The sequence below is a fragment of the Diplotaxodon limnothrissa genome, linkage group LG23 (genome assembly GCF_057381915.1).
Source record: "Diplotaxodon limnothrissa isolate DT_005_m linkage group LG23, D_limnothrissa_male_GT1.1, whole genome shotgun sequence".
Classification (NCBI taxonomy): Eukaryota; Metazoa; Chordata; class Actinopteri; order Cichliformes; family Cichlidae; genus Diplotaxodon; species Diplotaxodon limnothrissa.
The window spans coordinates 31,024,161-31,048,031 of record NC_140617.1 but is presented as its reverse complement, the minus strand read 5'-3'; the positions used below and the strand labels follow the sequence as shown (position 1 = coordinate 31,048,031).

General features: G+C 40.2%; 1 protein-coding gene across 1 annotated transcript in view; it reads right to left on the bottom strand.

Annotated features, from left to right (window-relative positions):
- Positions 1–5,585: 5,585 nt before the first annotated feature.
- Positions 5,586–23,871, bottom strand: part of ncam2a (neural cell adhesion molecule 2a) — a 460,352-nt gene continuing 442,066 nt past the window's right edge. Inside the window, exons 16-17 of the mRNA XM_085347241.1 lie at positions 17,368–17,575; positions 5,586–5,849 (exon numbers count right to left, since the gene is read on the bottom strand). Coding sequence (XP_085203367.1) covers positions 5,735–5,849; positions 17,368–17,575 — 323 coding nt within the window. The 3' untranslated portion in view covers positions 5,586–5,734. The remainder of the gene's footprint in view (positions 5,850–17,367; positions 17,576–23,871) is intronic.

Genomic DNA, 23,871 nt, shown 5'->3' with positions numbered 1-23,871 from the left:
CTGCAATGACTTTGCCAAATTCTTCACAGAAAAATCCAAAAGATTAGACAAGCAATTGGTACATCAACAGCAGATCCAGGATATGTACTGTGTCCACCGAAAAACTGTTTAAACACCATAAAACAGTTTCACCCTATTAACAGCAAAGACCTGGAGGACATCATAGGTCAACTGAACTCCTCCTCTTGCTGTTTAGATGTCCTGCCAACAAGTTTTTTCAAAAAGGTCTCAAAGACTTTGGAGTCAGACCTGTTACAGATCGTCAACTTTTCTTTAATATCAGGTGTGTTTCCAGAATCACTAAAAATTGCTGTAATAAAGCCTATACTGAAAAAGGACAATCTTGACAAGACACAAATGAACAACTACAGGCCGATCTCAAATCTCCCATTTTTAAGTAAGATCATTGAAAAAGCAGTTTCTCAACAGCTCAGTTACTTCTTAAAACAGAATAACTGCTGTGATGCCTTCCAGTCAGGTTTTAGACAGAACCACAGCACTGAAACCGCTCTGACCAAAGTGTTTAATGACATATGTCTGAATACAGACAGTGGAAAAATGTCAGTCTTAGTTTTACTGGATCTCAGTGCAGCATTTGACACAGTTAACCACAACATATTACTCAAACGACTGGAGAACTGGGCAGGTCTTTCAGGAACTGTACTAAACTGGTTCAAAACATACTTAGAAAACAGGAAATACTTTGTATCAATAGGTAACTTCACATCTGAGCAGACAAGTATCACATGTGGAGTTCCCCAAGGTTCCATCTTGGGACCCTTTCTGTTTAACATTTACATGCTCCCACTGGCACAGATTATAAAGAACAACAAAATAAACTACCATAGCTATGCAGATGACACACAAATATATATCACAATGTCACCAGGAGACCGAGACCCTGTACAGGCTCTTGGTAAATGCATTGAGGAAATTAATGACTGGTTGTGCCACAATTTTCTCCAGCTAAACAAAAACAAAACTGAGGTAATAGTCTTTGGCGCCAAAGAAAAACGATTACAGGTCACCAGAGAACTTCAATCTATACATCTAAAAACCACAAACCAGGCGAGAAATGTGGGTGTAGTGATGGATGCAGACCTAAACTTAGAAAAACACATTAAGACAATAACAAAATCAGCTTACTATCACCTCAAGAATATTTCAAGGATAAAAGATCCGATGTCTCAACAGGACCTGGAAAAACTAGTCCATGCATTCATCTTTAGGAGGCTTGATTACTGTAACAGCATCTTTACAGGTCTACCTAAAAAATCAGTCAGACAACTACAGCTCATTCAGAACTCTGCTGCTCGAGTCCTCACTAAGACCAAAAAAGTGGACCACATCAGTCCAGCTCTGAGGTCTTTACACTGGCTGCCTGTGCGTCAGAGGATAGACTTTAAAGTTCTGATGCTGGTCTATAAAGCTCTGAATGGTTTAGGACCAAAATACATCAGTGACCTCCTGACCCAGTATGAACTATCCAGATCCCTCAGGTCATCTGGATCCGGTCTTTTATCAGTTCCCAGAGTCAGAACCAGACACGGAGAAGCTGCATTCAGCTTTTATGCTCCTTATATCTGAAACAAACTCCCAGAAAGCCTCAGATCAGCTGAAACACTCAGTTTATTTAAATCCAGTTTGAAGACTCACCTGTTCTCAGCTGCATTTGAATAAAGCACCAAATCCGCACTTAAGCTTAAATTTCAAAACTTACATTTTAACTATTGATTTTATCTACTGTTCTGATTTTATCTGTTTTGATTTTATATACTGTTTTGTTTGTTTGTTAATTAGTTAGTTAGTTTGTTTGCTTGTTTTAATCAATTTTAAATCATGCTTTTTATTTGTTTTTGTTTCTAATGTCTCTGTAAAGCACTTTGAATCACCTTGTTGTTGAATACGAATAAACTTGCCTTGCCTTGTTTATGCCAAATGCTCACCAGACCAAATGTAACAGCAGAAACTGAGACTCATCAGATGAGGCAACGTTTTCCAATCTTCTTTTGTTGAGTTATGATGAGCCAGTGTGAACATTAACAAGACATCTTTGTCAGGAGAGAACTGCTGCTTACTGGGTAATTTCATTATCAAAGCCTTCTTTGTAAACGCTAGAGATGGTTGCGCCAGTGGATCAGCATTTTTTGAGACACTCAGAAACACTCACAGCTGTCTGGCAAAAACAACTGTGTCAAGATTAAAGTCACTTAAATCACCTTTCTTTCCCATTCTGATGCTTTGTTTTAACTTCAGCAGATTATCTGTACCTTGTTTACATGCCTAAATGCACCGATCTGCTGCCATGTGATTGGCTGATTAGATATTTGTATTAACAAGCAGTTGAACAGGTGTACCTAATACAGTGACCAGTGAGTGTATATGCTAACGTATCATAATAACATTTGAAACTGGTTTAAAATGATTTTCACAAAGGCCGGCCTACAACTTTTCATTTAAGCCTTGGAGGTGCTAGTTTTGAAACATGACCTTTTCATTATGCTAAACTTACCTGTGGCTTTGTGGGCTAAAGGGATAAACTACTGTATAAATAAAAATGTTTGCTTTTAAAGCTTTTTTGCACACCCACATATAAGATGGAAAGTCGGTAGAAAGAAAAAAGTGAGATCAGGAACGACAACGTCTCGCTGTCTTCTACCAGGACATGTTTATTTACAGCGGCCAATGATAGGAGTCACAAGTGTTCCACAGGTACGTACAGAGAGACATCAATAGTTCCCACCTCCTGCACAAAGCACACTCAGCGGGGACAGTCCAAGGGACACGGGGAGCATGGGGACAAAGAGGACACATACTGTACACTGAGCTCAAACACACCTGTTTTTTTAACCCCCCTTTTACAGAAAAAAGGGCTGATGGATGATGGAGGAGACAGAGAGCAAAGGAGGACGAGAGAGGGGAGGAGAGGAGGGACCAGAGGAGAAGAAGGACAGGGGTGGGGGGGGGGTGGGGGGTTAGACTTATATTCAAATACAAAAGAACATGTACAAATCGTATAGCCCCCAGGCACTGTGCTCCCATATTTACAGTGATCGTAACAGGCAGCGGAACCACTCCATGGCAGGACCATCCTTTAGAGATATGCAGGTACAAGGGCTCGCTGTGAGAAAACAAAGCCAGCACTACGTAAGTCTGAGATAAAAACCAGTGGAGTCTGAGAGGCAGGGAACAGTGGTGGAGAGGGGGGCAGGTGGGGAGGACAGGAGGGGGGCTGGCAGACACATGGAAGGAGTGCTGCAGCCTAGGGAATTAATCACTGTCGAGAGCTACATAATCAGGTTTTAACTATCAGAGCACACCCCGGAACTCGGCGTGAGAGCTCTCGCCAACTCGCACCACGGTTTAAAAAAATGTTTTAAAAAGGAAACACTCCATGCACTTAGAGCACTCTGACATTCACACTTGGCATGTGGTCATCATCACCTTCGCATCATCACCTTCGCTTGCCACATGGTGCACCATGGAGATGGAAAGTGTACTCGCACTTTATTATAAATAGGTAACAACATTAAAAAATAAATATAATAAATGCCAGAATAGCACTTAACTCTTTAATGTAGTGTAAGGTTTGGAATCTGGAGACTCTTATTGTGGAAAATTGAAAAAAAAAACAAAAAAACAGTAAAAATGGGAACACATCCTCGCAAACATACAAATGGATTAACTTACAGTACGTGCAGATACATTCAGCGGACATACATGCAACCTGATTCATGTAGACGAGTGTAGTTACCCATGGATGTATGCACACATACATGCGCACACACACAGTCATGTAATGATTCATGTGATGCCATCAGACCACTCAACAGCCTCGACCTGACATCTAGTTGTACTAGGTAGTTGCACACGTCCGTTCCTGTCCAGTGTCGGTGATTAGAACCCACAACCCTATGACTACGTTTCCCAGAAACCACAGCATCACAATACAATTCAATCTTATGACACATTCTGTGGCACAAAGCAGCTAAGCTGTGATCAAAAGTTCATTTGTTGGTCTACACTGCTACAGCGACTTTGGGCCACAAAAGGAAGGGGGGGGGGGTTTAAAAAAAAAAGAAAAAAAAAAGAGAAGGCACACTAATGCCGTAATTACTGCCTCCATTGAAATGCTGTGAAATAGCCTCAGGACATGGGTTTTTCTTAAGGGAAAGCAAATGACTAGGAAAAAACAATATTACACCATCACTGAACTTTGGACCAAAACACAAGAGAAGGGAAAAAAAAGAAGAAGAAAAGAAAAGAAAAAAACAGCCAACAGCTTTTCATCCAAGGAGTGTTCACAAAAAAAAGAAAAGAAAAAGCCAAGCCTTTTGCATTTGGAAAAAAGGACACATCCTTTAGGGTATATTTACATAAAAGGTTTGTAAAATACTCTTTTTTTTTCATCTATGTACAACACGTGACAACATCAGAGAGAATAGTGACCAGACCAAAGAAAGAAAAACGGCATCAGAGGCCAATCTGAGGCAAGAATAATCAAAGAAACCAAAGTTTATCATTTAAAACAGACATGACGTAAATGTTGATTTATTTCTCTCGAGCATACCTTTTCTCTTTTGTTCCCATGCCTTGAGTGGTACCTTGCTGCTACTTCTGCTTTTACAGATAGCAAAGATTACTGGTCAGGGCACTCACGGGGACGCCTTTCAACACATTAACATAATTTTTTCATTACTCATTGTATACCAAAGTGTAAATTGACTTGCAGTGCGGCTAACCTCTGGCAACAATATACGACACATTACGGTGTATGCAGCTGATGAATAAAACATTCTTATGCGCACATTGTTAGAGAGTGAGACGCCTGAAGAGCGCCAACAATATTCGGCGTCAATTTAAAAGGCTTTGCTAACAGTGACATCAATGCACATGTGTGGTTTTTGTACTGTATACTTCATAGACTGCAACACACTCTTCCTTCTTGTGATTTTTGGATACTGTTGAGTACTTATAAAGAGTCGCAAAAGCCCTTCTGAAATCAAACCAAACCAAATATTAGGCCTAAAGTCTTCTGGAAAAAATTAATATTGTTTCAGGTAGAAATGCTAGCGAAGCCTGCTAGCTTAAAGTACAATAACTGAGAATTTGTCTTTGTAAGCTAGGCACCTAGCTTGGCTATCACAGGCATAAAAAGGATGTTGTAGAGTAACACTCAGGCATGGAAACAGGCTTAAATCACTGTGACATCCTGCAGTGAAGGTCAGCCCATGCATTGCTCTTACAAAGACAAAAAAAAGCATTAGCATTGAGATATTTGGGGCACACCAGCGTACCAGCTTATGCCTCCGCTGGTGATTGTCTTTTTTGAGAGACATCAAAGAGGAGAGTGCTAGAAACACCTTTCAACTGCATGAAAATCCCATGTGGGGTGTAAAACAGACAAATAAACAAAAAAAAAAAAAAAAACCCAGAATCTGAGAAATAATACTTAAGGCAGAAAATAATATACAATCATTGATCAACAAGAGCTTTCCACTGATGCCATGTTTGTAAGAACATGATACATTAATCACTCAGGGTGTCTAAAAGGTTGACACTTTCTTCCTTTCTATTTTCTCTCTATTATTTTTTGTATTTACACATGCCTTTCTCTGGGGCATTGCTATAAACAGATATGGTATTTTACTCCACTATTTTCCAGTGTTGTAGTTTCTCTGGGTTTTGGTCTTGTGATCCGAATGTTCTTTTGGCGGCGGGAGGACCGACCCTTTTACGCTTTGCTGTCGTCGGGCTTTGTGTGGATGCTGTTGTCACTGTGCACTTTGATTTCAATCGTATCCGGCTTGAGAACCTCTCTTCCATTTTCTTCCTTCAGCGGTAGCTTCCTGCAGAGACACAGAAATGCACAACGTGGAAGTGACATACGCAGTTTGTGCATTTCAAAGCTTGGTCATTACAAGAACTTAAAGCATACATACCATTATTGTGAACAGGCGCACAATAAATTGTACATAAAGCAGAGCTGAATTACTGCTGTAAGAGAGTTTAGGCTTAATGGTATTCTTCAAAAAATGTGTGCCTAACAGCATTGAACTCCACCTTATAGACCTTTCGGTGTGTGAATGAATTGCCTCCTTTGGGATTAATAAAGCTAAATTTAATTGAAGAGAAAAGGCAGCAGGAATATTAAATATAACAGCCTCCACGGGGCTTCACAAGGGGTTAGAGAAAGCCAAATTATTCCTATTTTGCCTGTGTTTGGTCTGGATGGTTGGAGAGCTGATCAATTTGTCAGCTTGTGTTTGTTTTCAGTGCTCTAGATGTCTGATGAGGATGGAGATGAGACATGAATAATTATAAGCAACGTGACTTAGCAGGCTTTTTACAGGACTTTCTCCATCTGTTCACCAAGGATGAATGGCATCCACTTCCGTTTTTAAAGAAATCAGTGCACACATATGGTACATAGACGCTAAAGTATTTGTTGGTTTCAGCAATCTGTGATAGTTCATCTATTCCCAACTAAGCCATACTATGTATGTTCAGGAATAGCAATGTAGATCGATCGATTTGCTTTGGTCCTGAAAGAATACTTTAAAAGAATGGCACTGATTGAAATTAATTTTATTCAGCATAATCATTCTGTTATCCTTATTTAGAACCCAAATTTTCTTTTACGTTATTATTAAAAATCCTTATTATCTTACGCTGTTTCTAACAAGTCAATTTCTTTAGGTTTCCCCTCCCTAATGGCATACTTTTTCTGACTGACATTCCTCCCAAAAAACACCACATGTAAGCCTCAACCCCATATTGCACATACAGCAGGAAATGTGGCTTTGGCTAGGCCTAAGATGAACCCTATAACACCAGAGTTACACAGGTCTACAGCCAGATCAGTGACCATCTGACAAATAGTCCCAAGTAAATAATATGTATTACCCAAACGGTTGCAAGTAACCGCAGGAGGTTGCTGGCTGATGCGCCTTGGACAAAACTGGTTGCAAAGAGTTTGCTGCACCAAAAACTTCAGTGCAATTTCTTTGGCCCCAAGTAGATTGCCACTGTCATTCGCACTTTGCATTTTAATCTCAAAGCTGTTATCAAACTTGAAAAGGTGTGACACAAACTGGAAGTGGGGAACGTTCTCCAGTAAAGCAGAAAATGTGCCGTATTGCCACATCCAACATATTTCAGAAGGGGCAACTTTTACTGTGAAAGCAAAAGCTCTCTGGTTTCACTTTCACATTCTTGCTACCACTTGCTAGTGTTTGCAACCAAGTTGTCATCTTCCTTGCAACCTGTTGGTGAACAAAATCATTGCTCATGACTCGGTAAATCCAGAAACCATTTGCCAAACGGAATACATACTCTTCTATAGCAACCTGGTGGATGCCAGCTTCTCAGTGACTAGTCTTTAGGCCGGCGTAAATGGATATGTGGCAATCACATTCACATATGTCAGCAACCACTTGCAACTAATGATGGAATACAACTTGTCATCTCCCTGCGTCTGAAACATTTGCTTTAAAGATAGGGACAAAGTCTGAGACCACTTAGTCTGCCATCTTTACATCGACACTGGTGCATTAAGACAGGGATAAACCAACAATAAGATTGAGTCAGTCAGTTTTCCACTACACAAAGGTGTTATACTCGCTTATGCAAGACTGAAGGAGACAAAGTTCATAATTTTTTTTTATTATAAATTTATAAACAAAGATACAGCGAGTTCATTTCATTAATAACCACCATTCTACCAAGACCACTGCAAATCTGCAGCTTAAAAATGAGTCGCCAGAGCTTGAAGGTGCTGCACACTCAACCTTAAAGTTGGGGAAACTGGCATTCAGCTGAGACTGAAGAAGTCACTTGGATGAGCGAGGAAACATTTCTCCCACTGAAAACCCTACGTCCAGATGAACAGGATCAACTTTTTTGGACTGCAATAACTTCAGAGCTCGCACATCTTCAATATGGTGCAAGTCTGACTCATTTTGAGACGGATAGAAAAGGAAATAGGCACGGGCTATTTGACTTACTCACAGCCCTGTTTCAGGCACGCTTGTTCATCTGATCTTCCACGAGTTTTGTTTTGAGTAATGCAGCAGAAGGACATCACAGCTTTATCTTTATGCTAATATGCATCAGTATGATGAAAATCCAACCAGCTTGTGCTTCAAGCAATATGATATATGAGAGCTTTCATCTGCATTTGGCTGATCTGGCTTTATCCAAGTGCGGTTAATACAGGCAGTGGGTCAGAATAAAGTAATGCTGCAACATAATGAGACCTAAAAAGTAGCATTTTCTAATATCTTTTGTTGTAATGACCCACATTTCTATTCTAATTTGACTTGCACAAATTCAAACATGCAAAATGACCCATAACTAGGGAGTAGCTATTAGAAAAAAGCTATATTATTCCCCCTTCTGCGCCATTACAGGTGGCTTCTTGCCATTATGTGCACTCTGTCAATCGAATTAGTATCCTTTGATGTGTTCATATGCCAGGAGGACAGACATTTCAAAGAAATATCTATCAGCAGTGTCAAATCTCCTCATCTTAGCCTCTAAAACACTAAAGCCTAACCAAAAACCACTTATTGACAAACCAACAGGGACACATTCACCGAAAAAATACGAACCACGGGGGGGCTACCCATGTAAAATCAAACAAGCGTCTGTCTTTTGTCATTTCATTTTGGGGAATAAAAACCCTGCTCTGAAATTTCAGCAAGGGATGTCTAAATGCAATTTTACTCTCAGCGGTAGCTTGCGCCTACACCAAACAACCAAAAAAAAAAAAAAAAAGAGAGAACAAAATAAAGTAAATAAACAAAAATAAAAGAAAGAATGAGAAAACAGATGACAATTACAGAAAATGCAAAGCGAACGTGGCACTGAGTTGCATCTCTTCCTGCTACACAGCCCTTTCTTTTACCCTGCGCCTCTTGGAAGTAAGACAAGTTTAATAAGGAGATCAATAAGGAACTTTGGCTTTTACATTGATTCACATTGTCAGAGTCCTCTTGCTCCTAATATGCGCTTCATTCAATGCGTATTTCTCCAGTTCTATCAAGACATTGAGGGAAAAAAGAAGGGGGGGGGGGGGGGGGGGGGGTTAAGTCACAAACAAAGAAAGGTATTATAGACCTGTACCAGGCCAGTATTAATAACACTTGACCTTAAAGATTCTCATTTTCCGGAGTTCATGAAGCGGTTCCACTTTTTATTTTGCCGCTGCAAGTCTGTCATGACTCAGAGACATAAACAATCTGTCAAATGAAGGTTCTAAATGAAAAGCTCTATATTGTCTTTTGAGTATAAAAAAAATCATTTGAATTTTTTAGAGCTTTTTAAAAATCTTTTTTATTAGTGTTAATGGTAGATATATCCACATGATAAACATTTCCCGGATGACTCATACATTAATTCTTGGAGCAGAACTTCTCCTTTGAAAGAATACTTAATTCGAGGCTGACACGACTCTCTAAATAAACATGAACCTGCAGCTAGCAGGGGTTGACCGAAACAGCTTGTTGTTTTACTAATGCAGTTCTTATACAGCTATTGACATTTAATAAAACATTGCATATGAATCAGTCATCCCTGCTGTCATTGAAATGTATTCATTTAACTAAATAATTCTATTTTTTGCATTGTTTCTTTCTTCAAAGGTCTGAGATATCTCATCTAGTGCATCAGTGGACACTTTTATTATTCCCATTACTGGATGTTTTCACTGTGTAAACGCTGAATTTCCTCGACTAAATTGTCAATTTTAAAAGGCACTCTACATCAACACAAAATCACCCTCAAATTGCCATGCTGGACGTTTTACCAAGCTCCGGGAGAGTTCTTCAGTGAGCGAGATCATGAACGTAAAACAGTAACCCTGCATGATACTGTACCTAATAAGCCCAAATATTGCAACTGGCCAGAGGGGGGTTCCCCCTTTGGTTGATTGGTGGATGTAAAAGTTCCTGCACAGTGAAGCCAATTTCATGTCTCATTAGCTCCATGCAAACCTAGATTTGACTTATACTCAGATGGGGAGGTTTCCTCAAGTTCTGCGAAGGCTCTTGCTGTGCGACGTTTCCTGTTTCTTCAGTGAGGAGGCAAAATCAAAACAATCCCGAATCCATTTACTGAAGCAAAGTATCAGTACAGTTTGGAAGAAAAAGAAAAAAAGAAGAAGAAGAAATTATATCAAAAAAATATTGGAGAGGCAACTGTAACTGTTAAAGCGTCTGCAGTTGGCATACGGCATGCTCTTTGCCTTCTCTGCAATTTGATAAACTCCTTAACATAGTTGTACCGTTTTAGTTATTCAAATGGTCAAAAAAAGTGCAATGAAAAACATAAAACTACTAGAACTTCTAGAACTACTTGAGGTTGGCGTTAATAATTATTGATGGGGCTCTGTGTGATGAGAAAGCAATATTTCGCATGCTATATGTTGATTCAAATTATAAAAAATTGCAGTCATACATCTGCCGTAGCCCCAACTGGTTGCAGCAGATGGCTGACTCTCCCTGACCCTGGTTCTTCTGGAGGTTTCTTCCTTCTAAAAGGGAGTTTTTCCTTCCCACTGTTGCCAAGTGTTTGCTCATAAGGGCTTCTTTAATTTTTATTTATTTATTTATTTATTTTTTTTTTTTTTTTGGGGGGGGGGCTGTCTTTTGGCTGCTGCCTTCAAGAGTCACCACAGCAGATCATCTGTCTCCATCTCACTCTATCCTCAGCATCCTTCTCTTTCACACCAGTCCTCTGCATGTCCTCCTTCCCTATATCCATGAAACTTCTCTGAGATCTTCCTCTTTTCCTCCTGGCTGGGAGCTTCATCTTCCCTCCTCTGCACATGTCCAAACCATCTCAGCCTTTGTCTCCAAACTGCTTAATCTGAGCTGTCCCTCTGACTCCGTTCTAATCTTGTCCATGCTGGTCACTCCCAATGAAAATGTTCAGCTCTGCTACCTACAGCGCAGCCTCCTGCCTACATTTCCAAACCATACAGCTTCAAAGTCTCTACCATCTTGTAAACCTACCCTTTTCCTTGGTTGGGTTACATTTTCCTCTATCACAACAGCACTATGACACAAATCTGTTTGGCACAAGGATCTCGAGATATCTTTGCTTGTGCAGTATTTAACATTGTGGCCACAGTTAAAAGCAAAAATTGTGTGGATAGTTTTTCTCCAAATGCTAAAAAAAATAGAGCCATTTGGAGTCATTTTTCATCACTGTGAACATACTATCTCATGTGCATATACTGCTTGTTTGTCCAAAAATATGCACACACCATCAGAAGTTCAATTCAAAACATTGTTTGGCACACAAGGCAAACAGCAATGCTACTGGGTCTTGACAAACCTCTGATTATGCTGCGAGAGCCAGCAGCTGTGTGAAGCTCACGGTGCGCTGGCGTGATATCAGAGTGCGTATGCAGATACGTATTTGTAATCTGTAAGCTTCTAAGTGACACCAAAGCGCAGCAGGGGCGACTTGTTCTTTCCTCTGCAGACATTAATTAAGCACATTGCCATCTATGGCAGGCCATGAAGGCAGGCTACAATCTTTGCTTTTTCACTGTGATAAATTAGGTGGCTTGCAGTCTTAGCTGCGGTATGTGCCTGGAGAGTTTGTTTACACCCTTATCAAAATCTATACACGTATATATTTTTTTTTCCAGCAAACATTTTTTTTTTGTTTTAGAGTTGGCATCCGGGATCTTACTGTGAATTTAGAAGTGGAAGTCTTTGTCAAAGGCACTTTGACGGAGCTGCTGATGGACAATTTGGCTGTTTACATGTGGATCAGACGCCTTGTTCCCTGACCTGATGTAGAAATGAGCTTGTTTACACGACTGTGGAGTAAGAATGTAGGGAAACGAAGACCAGACAGATATATGTCCTTTTTCTCATTTTTACACGGTCAGGTATGCTCCAGCCAAAGCCTTTTAGCTTCTCGAGACAAGCAGATTTCTGTTTGCTCTGGAGTTAAGAGTACTGTGAGCTCACACTTAATTAAATGTCATCCACCTCAGTCTGCTGCTCCAGAATTTGAAATTTATGTGCTCTCTACATGTCAATAGCACAGACTGTCTTGTCTTTCAAAAAAATTGGAGAATCAAGAGGCTCCGAATCCCTGTAATGATGTTTAATTTTATTGAAACAGGAAAACAAAGGGAGAAAAATGAATGTGCTTGCGCTGAACAATACATTATGGAAAAACATGGTGAAGAGCTAATTAGACTAGGACTCCTGGTATATTCTTGAATGACAGCAAATGTAGTAACAATAATTCTTCTTTGATTAATTCACTTTACCTTTAACTTCACTTTCTCTAATGCAGTATCCTTCAGCTAAACAAAGTTAAATTTACATATGCAAAATATAGTTATACTTTCATTTGTTCCTCTTGTTTTGCTATATTAGATATTATTAATGACTTAAGGTGTCACCAAAGTCATAGCTTTAGAACTCAGAAGCTATTTCTGGTGATTTTTCAGTGAATTTGCCTTTTTTATTTTGATAATTTTGTCGTGCCCTTAAGATTTTAGGCTTTGTATGGTCGATGCTAAGCACTGTGGAACCATTAACATGTCTGACAAATTTCTAGGCTAACATGGTACCTCTGAGCTGACGCTAGGTAAGCTAGTCCCCTGATGCTGACTTTTTTTTTTTTTGCATCTCTTTGCATTTACAGATTTCAAAGTGTCTTTCAACTGGTTATTTCGTTTAGGTCCTTTAGCCCCCCACTTTTTGTTTAATTCAAACAAAAATAATCAGCTTTTTTTTCTTTTCTTAAGAGTACGTGTGCACATGCACAGTATGTGGGGTTCGAGGTTGCTTTTGTTGTCTTTGCTTGGACTGCCAGTGTCCAGCTGGAAAAATTTAAGATAGCGTCAAACCAAGTTTTTCATTGCATTGCTTATCACATTATACGTATGGGAGGGGACGAACTAGCATAGCATTACAACAGTCCCAGTAATTGCTAACTTTAGGTTTTTATCTACCTGCTTCAATTATAGGACACTAGTAGGAACGAAGTGTGTTCAGACTTCATTTGGGATTCGTGTGACGTCAACAGGGGCAAATAAAACACTCTGACCTTCTTTTTACGCCATTGGTTTAGTACTCCATGTTGTTAGTGGACAGGAAGTCATCATGAACAACACGGCTGACTGGCATCTCAAACAGATTTTTCTTTAGTGACTGACACTTCTGTAGAAATTCTTTCTTGCTCCATCCCCAGGCTGCCATGGCCTTAACTGTAATCTTCCATTCTGTTTTATATTTCCTGCCGTGAGTCATCAGGTATATATAAACACTTTCAAAAGTCTATCGACTCCAAGCCAGATCTATCACTGAGCCTCTACTCAAACTTCTTAAGCCTGAATAAACAACAGACTTCACCAGACGCCCCTCCTGCGCCACCTCAACGGTTAAAATGTCACTGTGACATATCATCAGCTTTACTCAACACTGACTTTTTGTCTCTGGGTAAAAGATTATCAGCAGCTGTTGTTTTGTATTAAACGTCAATACCAAACTGTTCTTCTGGGTTTCTTGCCAGCAGGTTACTGGAGAGCCCGACAGGGGCACAAATCTATTTCTGGTTCACTGACTGACAGGATGGGACTGGAGCTGGCTGCACAACTATGACAAGCAATGAATATTAGGAAGGGGAAAAAAAACTTCCAGAAAGAAAAAAAAAATGAACACAGAATCCAAATTAAATGCAGGTAGAAAGAATATGAATCAATTTAAGTTTCCCTGCATAAACATGTATTTACTTTTTCTGTCTTTTGCCTGAATAGTGACTTTTTAAGGTCGTAAGGGGTTAAACAGTATAGCTGGAGTCACATTTGACTTGATGCTACAGACTAGAGGTCCATTAGGTGTACCAATTCTCTTCTATCTCTATATGGGGTCCCATTGATATCTCAGCACACTGTTAAGAACTTAAGACTGAAACTGGAAGTGAGGACTTTTGAAGTCAACAGTACTACTTGAGTCTTTCAACTTTCCCTGAAGCAGCTATGCAGCCCAGTGTGTGCCGCAGATTCATAACAGAAAGACACCCACACACTCTCTGTCGTGCGTTTGTCCACTAGCCTAGCTCCAACTTCAAAATAACCCTGCACTGCTGGGTGCGTGGTCGCTCTGCTAACCTTCAGCACCACATTGAGGTTGGAAAACTGTCTCTATAACCCCGAATATCAAAAAAAAAAAATCTGCTGTGTCAGAAGTGAACTGACGATACCCTCCAGATTTTCTTCTTGGTTCCAAACCAGCCCACACACTCCTCAGCTCACATCCTCAGAACAGACACCCAGCACACACTCTGATCTGTGCCACTCATCACCTTCCTAATTTGAAGTTCACCCCATGCTATTTATCACCGTAGATGCTCTCCATTGATGTTATTATTGACACTGTTGCTCACGCTTCGCTAGTCTTTACAACTTATTACCCCTCAGCACCTTCAGACTTGCACTATTGACATCTTGGAAACTCAGTTGGAGTTGTATTATTTCAAGTGTTATCTTATTAGTCTCCAGCTCAGTGGCATGACTCATTGTAAAGCAGACCACGGCATTTACTCCATTCTCGCTACACTAGTTCAAAGAAGTTATGACCATCTTCACTGCCAGTTATGAAACCAATCTCTCTGCAGAGACACGGACTGCAACAGGACAACAATCAAAAGTGCTCAAACAACCAGAAAGTTTCTAACAAGTACTGTAGAATCTCTGAGGTACTGTCAGATGGACTCAAGTACCTCCTTCATCAACACAACCGTCATTCAAAATGTGTTCTTTTGGCATAATTTTAAGCTTGCTGTTGATTAGCCCTGTCAGTTTTAAATAAAGTTAATAACAATGTGCTGATCATAGATTGGTCCATGTTTAGAATTAGTAGCTTGGTTTATATGACAATTTCAACCACTTGCCTTTTAACGATTCTGACTTCTCTGCTTGCTTCTACTAGATTTTTATGAACTGCAGCATTTCATATACATGTTAGTGTTGATCCATGTGTGGGGGTGTCATTTCCTGTGAAATCCGAAAATGTTGCCGGTAATTTGGAGCTATTTGTGATAACAAGAAGTCCTCCAACTAAGTTTGTTTGTGCCAACTTTTTGAAAAGACCCATGTTAATGTCCCTGGCACCACACGGGGAGTGATTTCATTTCAAAATACCTCCAGTGTTTTGGAGTTCGAGCCTCATTTTTAAGCCTCGCTTTCCATTGCTGTTTGATGTCACCATAAAAATCTACAAGTACTTTTTGGTTTTTTCACATTCACACGATGGCTGCAGGTCTCGTACTGAAAAACTGAAATAGATGTAAAAATAAAAGGTTGCAGAAACATCTGTGGGGTAGTTTTACACAGGAGGACTAATTCAGATGCTAAAACTCAACAATTAAAAGGGAATGCCCTGAATCCAAGTCACATTTAACTGCATGTGTCTGAAGAGAAAACCACGAGATTCTGTGGTGACTGGGCATAATAATTCTATTTAATACAATACGTTACACTATTACTATAAACACTATGGTTTAAGCCCTGAGCTTGATTAACACTCATACAAGCATGTAATTACATTTACAGCAATATAACCTTTAGATTTATATGACCACTGATGCCAAAAAAATAGGAAATTTAGGATTCATCTTTTACTCAAAATTGAAATCTCAATTTTGTTGGTTTTAAAGACTCCTCTGTAGGTGGATTTACTTAAAAGAGGAGTGTTTTTAAGTTTAATCGAGTCATTTGTGTTATTTTAATGAAAAAGCCATCGAGTTAACCTGAAAAGCAAGATAGTATTTTATTCATTGCAATAATGCAAATGATGTGAATGAAGTGACCTGAAATATTTCTTAGCAGTTAATTAACACAGTTGCATGAAACCACTGACATTGACTTTTCTGAAGTAAATGAAAAAACAGGCACAAAGAATTTTTGATTGTTCTTTCTATCGTGTTGGAGTTTTCTCTCGTCATTTGCTCTACCTCATGAAAGTGAGATACTACACTGCTGAAGTATGGCTTTGACAACGTAAATCCAGTGTTGCTATTGCTGCAGTAATCACCTGATTGCCCAACTGACTCTATTTTAACAATCAGTCACTATGTACCTGTATATCGTCACCTGGACCTATACTACCTTTAGGACTATTTTGTATCATCCTGCTGTACTGTATGTGACTGTGACACTAGTCACATGCACACATCAGACAGAGTGTAAAGTCTTGTGTGAGTTGCTGCTCTGTAGATTCCGTGTGCTGTCTGGGCAGGCAGGCAGTCAGCCCTCCAGTGTCGCGAGATTAGTGACTCAGCAGAACTCAAACCCCTCCCTCCTCCACCTCCTCCTCACATGTGCCCTCTCTCTCCATCTCAGACACTGCTGGCACACTGACAGGCACGGCTGTGGCCAGTGACTAAGACTCTGTTTGTGCTATCTCACAGACACCGCGATGTAGTTAGCACCCTGCATAAAACAGTGGGACTACATTTTTTTTAAAATCAGTTGTACCATGAATTTCACGGGGGTGGGCTTCTAAATTGCATGCTGTCTGATGAGGGGGAAACAAAACAAAGAAAATGGTTTTCAGAGATGCTTGTGGCAACACTCATGGACTATTAGCATGCATATAGCAAGAAATAAAGGCGGGTACACACACACACACACACGCACACACAAGACTGAAAACAAAGCGTGACAGCACAAAATGTACACGGTTGTACATGCATGTAACGAATGCACGCTCACATAACGCATGCAAATGGATACTTAAAAGGTGAACTTGCTTCACATCATGTAAAAGGCACTGATGTAAGTGAATAAGACGTAATCAAAGACATACTGTGGTTGAAAGGGTGGCTGGGCGGCTGTTGTAGGTGTACCTACAGTAAATGGTAAAAAGAAATCTCCTTTTCTCATTCAGACTAAATATATATATGTATACATAAGAGGAATGAACATGGCATGAACAGCTAATGTTATTGCTCAGCGAGTCACTCGGGGACGAGATCCTTGAAAAAAACTGTTTTTTTTCTCCTTTTTTGCAGGCCTTATTGTTCATTTCTGAGAAATGCGAAGGCTGTTTTTTGTTCTCTGTTAGATGTTTTCATACCAATTTCTCAAAATCTTTGTATTGACTTGTATTCACCCATTCAGGGCTTTCAATTTATTACTGCGCAAAAATTATACAGCGAGAAGAAGAAGAAGCATAACCCTCAGCCATAAAGATACACCCACAGCAGATGTTCCCTCTTCAGGCATGAGCTGGCAAAATTGATACTGTCACTACACAAAATCAAACGCTTGGACTGAAGCAGTCAAAGGTTTCAAAAAAGAACAATGCAAAGAAAACCAAAGGGGATACTCACAGATAGGCGGCCTTCCCCTCCTCGATTTCTTTGCCCTTGCCGCTGGTGGCTGTTTTTTTGCTGCACAGGGTGCGCGTGATGCACATGAGCAGGCCGCAGTGACGCAGGAAGAAGCAGCTGACGTCCACCAGCACGAGGAGCAGCAGCAGCGCTCCCAGGCCGAGGCCCACCACCGCCCCCAGCCCCAGACCGCTGAACAGGGATTCTGCTAAGGCAGTGAAACACACAGGCAGACACACACACACACACACACACACACACACACACACACACACACACACACAGCAAGGATAAAACCACTGTTAGCAATTTGGTTCGCTGACTTGTTCTCTAAGACACGTTCAGAGTTTAGGGTCAGATTGGGTGTGGGATCAGTGGAGCTGGAAGGGATTCATTCTCTCACTCCTGTGTCTTCAGGCTGGACGCCCGCAGAGTCGAGGCTGGAGGTCAGCTTCCTCCCCGGGAAACTATAAAGCTGTACCAAACTTTTACTCCAAGGTCAATGAATTCCTCCAGAGCCAGTTGGATGGTTTCCAACACACAGATAAGTCCTAATCCACAATTCCTCAATGCGCACAATCCTCGGAGGAGGGTGGAATTATCTCGATTATTAGCGTAAATCCACCAAATCTCCTCCAAAACAAATCAGTTCTTGCCTTATAAAGTTTCTTCTGTATATATATAGTTCATTGAATGAAAGTTTGAAAGATTTTAAATAATTGAACAAAATGAGATTTATAGTGCTCCAAAATAGGTGGAAATGTAACAAATGTGGCTTCATCTTCACTTAGAATACAGTAAACGCTTCGTAAAACTGAGCATTTAATTGGCAGAGAGGGCAAAAACAAAACAGTTCTTCTCGGCCATATTTGCCCTCGGGCCTTGCATCTACCTCCTGTATCATGTGCTAAATGTGAACATCACACAGGTGCAGAGGTTGGCGTACACGTTCAGCTCTGCACTGAAGCCCGAGTACGCGTTAAGCATTGACACACTGATGCTCTGGCCACTTCGTCCACTGTTTTATACCTCGCAGCACTAAACAGAATCACGTCGGGAATTAAATTAAGTAAATGCTCTCTCTCAGAGCGGTCAACACACTGCTCTTAAAAACACGCAGAGATCTCGGCTCAGTTGGGTACAAGCAGCGAGGCCTGCTTCCATTTGAAAGTAATACAAAAATGAAGGTAGTGCAGAAAAGAGACGCTCCCAGTGGGTGTCTCTGAATGGAGCTGTGGCCTTAAGTGATCCTGGGGTTGAGAAATGGAGCATCCACTGCAGGATCAACGCTGACAGCTGGAGGTCGGACCTTGCCAGAAGTAATCAGTGATGGAAGAGTGAGAGTGAATGACCTTTTCTACTTAGGTACGCTCTCATCTGCGTGTTCAGTAGCCTGTAAGTAAAAAAAGGGAGATCAGACAATAATGGGAAGGTGTAAGCACTCAGAGGCAGCTGAGTGGTGTAGTCTGGCACCTCCAATTTAAAAATAAAAAAATAAGTGAGCAAGGGGAAAATGCTGCAGGAGGCTTTGTTCGACTTCCTGCATCCTGACAAACCAAAGAAAATGCAAGCTGAACGCAGGAGGTGTAAGCCGCCTTCTACCTATATGTTATATGTTTGATAGAAAGATGAATTTACACACATGAACCATTTGGTTTTTCAAGGGGAAAAAAAGGAGATGGTTTTATATCTCATTCTGGATGTTATCCAATTGAATCTGCGCTAAACTGTGTGGGGAACTATACACTGTTTGAAAGCACAAAGCCTCAGGCTAATCAGTGTAAACAATTTCAAGGTCCAGATAGCGCTCCTACAACAGTTTATCTTTGATAACAAGAATTAAAAAAAAAAAAGGTCAAAACCTGTGAGGCAGAAAGCAGTTTGAGTTTTAATCTCTTAAAAATACCAGATCATTTTCTCTCAACAATACAACTTAATAGCACGTTACACTTCATTCTCCAGAGTATTTACCTGCTTGCTAATTGATGAAGTACCAACCCTCCAACCTGCTACGACATTTGTTCGCTGCAACATGCTAAGGCTTGACTGAACAGTGACAGATAAGTATACCTAATGATTCGGTAGCTTGTTGAACCACCTTTAGCAGCATTAACTAGAAGTAATTGTTTTCTGTATGATTTGATGAGTCTCTCATGTGGTTGTGGAGGAATTTTCGTCCACTCTTCTTTACAAAGTTGCTTCACTGCAGCAAAAGTCCAAATGATATGCTGATATGTTGTGTTTGGTCTGTCCAAAGGATGCTGCTCGAGAGGTCTTGTGGTTTGCAAACCTCCACCATGCTATGTTCTTTTTACAGAGAACCTTTGTCACAGCAAATCTTCCATATGAGCCAAACTTGTTCAGTTTTTTCTAATTGTGCTGTCACAAACATTAACATTCAACATGCTAACTGAGACCTGTAGACTTTGAAATGCACCCTTGGGCTAGTTGCAGTTTTTCTGAGCATCGTATGGTCTGACCTTGGGGTGAACTCCGTGGAAGATCATGGTGGTGTGTTAACACAAACCTAAATGCTCCAGACCAGCAAACCTCAGCAAGGTGATCACACTAGCTGATAATCAGTTAATCAAGTGGATTTAATTAGCAGTAATTGTCTGCTGCTGCACTCTTACAGTTTGAGTTTTAATCTCTTAAAAATACCAGATCATTTTCTCTCAACAATACAACTTAATAGCACGTTACACTTCATTCTCCAGAGTATTTACCTGCTTGCTAATTGATGAAGTACCAACCCTCCAACCTGCTACGACATTTGTTCGCTGCAACATGCTAAGGCTTGACTGAACAGTGACAGATAAGTATACCTAATGATTCGGTAGCTTGTTGAACCACCTTTAGCAGCATTAACTAGAAGCAATGGAAGCAGTGAAGGTAGAAAGAGTCATGTGAAAACATTATTTGTCACATGAGTTTAACACCTGTGACAAAGTGTTGAAAGAATATGGACGGTTTTTAACTCTCAGCGGAGCTTCAGCGCTTGTTTGCTTTTAGCAATAAAGACGCGTTTGGAACAGGAAATGGATAAGTGCTAATGGGCTGACAAGAAGGTGGAGAAGTCTATGTGCCTTTTAGAAGCTGAACTTCATGTGTAACATCCGTGAAGTGGTCCTTCAAGAGTATGATCTCCAAATGTATAAAGGAAACAATTTGGAAAGAGGCATGTATTTAGGCATGGTCTGTTTTCGACACACTGTGGTTTACATATTTGAGGATGCAGGAATCCTTATACTAGTGTCTTTTTGCACCATCCAAAAAAAAAACAGTGATACAGTCCCCTTCTCGCTGAAAATGCCTTTCGTTTAAAGCCAAGAGCGAGCACTTCAACCTCAACTACTGTTTCAAATCCAGTGCGGTGGAGTATGGAGCCAAACAAACAACAAAAAAATGTGTGAATTCCCAAATACTCCTGCACCGCACAGTGTCACGACCCAAATGACTCTTATGTCAGTGACTTTGTTCTTGACTTAGAGCTGAGACGGCAGACAGCGGATCCTGGCAGCGAGTCAAAGCACAGCGAGGCACAGACAAAGAACCTTGTGGCAAAAGGAACTCTAATTAAAACTTTGCATTTTCGTGGAATCAGAGGGATTTGGGATTTGAAACTTGTCGACTGAATCAATATTTTCGCTGCGCCGAGGGCTACAGTTTTATATCTCACCTTTTGAAAGTCTGTCTAGGTTCCACTGGCTTCTAAAGTCACAGATTGAGAAATGGTAAACAACACCTCTACAGCTCCCAGGAAGCATCCACATATTCCAGAAAAGTCAGAAAATATCAGTTCATTCTTTAAGCCATACTTAACTGTTTGTCATCATCACACAGCTGTAGCTTCAGGCTTTCAAAGCAGTCACTCTGTCACTGCCACAGTCTGCTCTGTGTCTTTAAGCTTTAGGTGCTCTCCCTTGACGATGGGCCATAGACATTATACAGTGTCTATGTCATAAAACTCAAGGCACTTCTGAGTAAGGATGGGTACCGGTATCCACATAAACGGTAGTAACCAGACTGAAAAGCAGTGCACATTTCGTTGCTTTATTTCGGTGCCTTTTTTCCTTCTAGCCAATCATTTTACCTTTCCAAAGATAGAAGGCGGGCCCAGGTACGTACGTTCTTTAAGAGCAGAGGTACAGATTAAAAATGCCCAAGGTGAAGCGGTCAAAAGTCTGGCTGTATTTCACAGCAAAAGATGCAAACTCAGCAGCCTGCAACAAGTGCTTTAAGGTGATACTATGCAAAGGAGGTAACACCTCGAATCTGATGAAACACCTGGCGACACATAGCGTTTTTTTAAAAGCTGAGAAATGCACCGTATTTGATAGCTTGCTACGAGCCCTCACACCGTGTGCATCTACTGCGGGTGTGGTGCCTGTTCTCGGACCCGGAGTCAGCAACATCCCCCAAGAACCCGAAGAGTAGAGTCCTGGCCCCTAGGCCTGCCAGTGTAGCAGAAATGCGGATGGATGATGTTGGCAGCAGCAGCAGCTTCTCTGGGTCAGTAGCTTAATGTTGTTTGTGTGTAATTTACATTGAGTAGGCTAACCACGTTATTAAATTAATGCACGTAAGGTGAACTAGCAAACACCGTCGTAGTTACATGCGGCTGTCTTCTTGTTTGATAGAGTGATACCATATATGCCCTATAGCTGCAGAAAAGTCTAACATTGTTATCTTTTTACAAAAAAAAACAGTTAAACACGAGAGGTTTTTGGACAAAGTTTTCGTTTTCCACTGTTTAAGGACCGATCCAACCAAAGGAAGTATGTTGTATCGACACAAAAGGCTAACTTGGTTATCATTTTGCAGAAAAAAACAGACTGCTAAAAATAAAAACATAAGAGGTTTTTGGACAAAGTTTGTGTTCTCCATTCTTTAAGCACCGGTTTGGCACCGTTATCGGATAAAACCTAAAAGATACCCATCCCTACCTCTGAGCTACATGACCTTAACACCGGATCCATTTATTAACACTTTTATTCTGCCTTTTGTTAACAAATGGCTAAAAATGTCATTATGAGAGTTTTTCCTGTGTTGTACATTTACAGTAATCCCTAAGGTGTCATATTTGATACATAGAGTTTTGTGATTTTTTTTAAATGTTTAAAAAAAATGGCAGATGTAGCAAATATGACACAAATAAAAAAACACCCCCCCCCCCCCCCCCCCCCCCCCAAGACTTCGAAGTGTCCCGATAAAGTTTTTTTTTAATTGTCTTTTTTTTTTTCTTTTGAAGGGATGCCAGCAAAAAGTCTTGAGCCTGAAAGACAGAAATCCATAAATATCAGGCTTCCATCCGATAAGGAGTATTACACTAAAGTGCTTAGCAGCAGCTTGACAGTTTGAGGTTGGATTGATATGTTACATGCTTGTTTACTTGTAGCTGTTTTTCCAGCCATTTTATTCGATTTATTCCCAGGTTCTGAAGTGATTTAGGAAAAGAACAGTGTGAGCTGTGCTGAAACACACACACACAATAGGGCTGTTTCTGGATAAAGGTATACCTCAGAATACTTTTATCAAAACTGAGATATCAGCTGTTCTTGTCAGCATTAAGAGTCCTCAGTGTCTGCTGTAGTTGACACCTCTATGGTGGTCCTAACGTGCAAAACAAATCCAGATGAAATACTTACAACAACAAAAAATGATAAAGTACAATAAAATTAAAAAAACAAAACTACCCGACATGCATTAGAACTGTTCTTAATTTGCACACAAAATAAATGCATGTTTCAGGAATTAACGGTAACTTTGTTGAGTCAGTGACTGTTAGTTTTAGCGAAACCAAATCATAATATATTTAATATAATATAATACATTTAATTTATTATTAATGGATTAATATTTTAAAATAACATATTTTAAAACGTGAACAACTTATTTAGGACGATAGCCACAGAGCAATGTCTTCATATAAAAAAAACCCAAAACATGTCAGTTAGACAATTGAATGATGGTGAAAGCATGCCTAAAAAAAAAAAGCTTACATTAAAGTCAATACAAAAGAAGGAGAAACAGAGCAGAAGAAAAAGACGTCACCACACTGATATCAACAAGCACCTGATCTGTTAGCTCAGGAAGGCAATCAGCCCAATTACTGGAAGAACCTCCATGAGCGGGATTTTTGCCAAGAAATGGTGATGAAAGCGATAAGATCAGGAAAGCATTAAAGGGTATCAGTTTCATATCATATCATTCATATGTGTTATTCAATAAATGTTGCCAGTGCATTAGTCAATTTACAGATTCAAATGTTGTTTCCTAAGAAAGGCATTGTATTTAATGTGATTTTAATAGGCTCATCTTTGAGTTGAAATATGTGCGTTTGTATTTTCTAGTACAGCGCGTACTGCCAGTGCATCATCACTGCTTTGTACGTATGGTCTGAGGTCATTTAAATTAGTTTGCAAACAATGACCAAATTCAGTATGACAACACTGACGAATTTGGGACTTGATTATGTGACACCATCAGTCATGGATTGGCCTC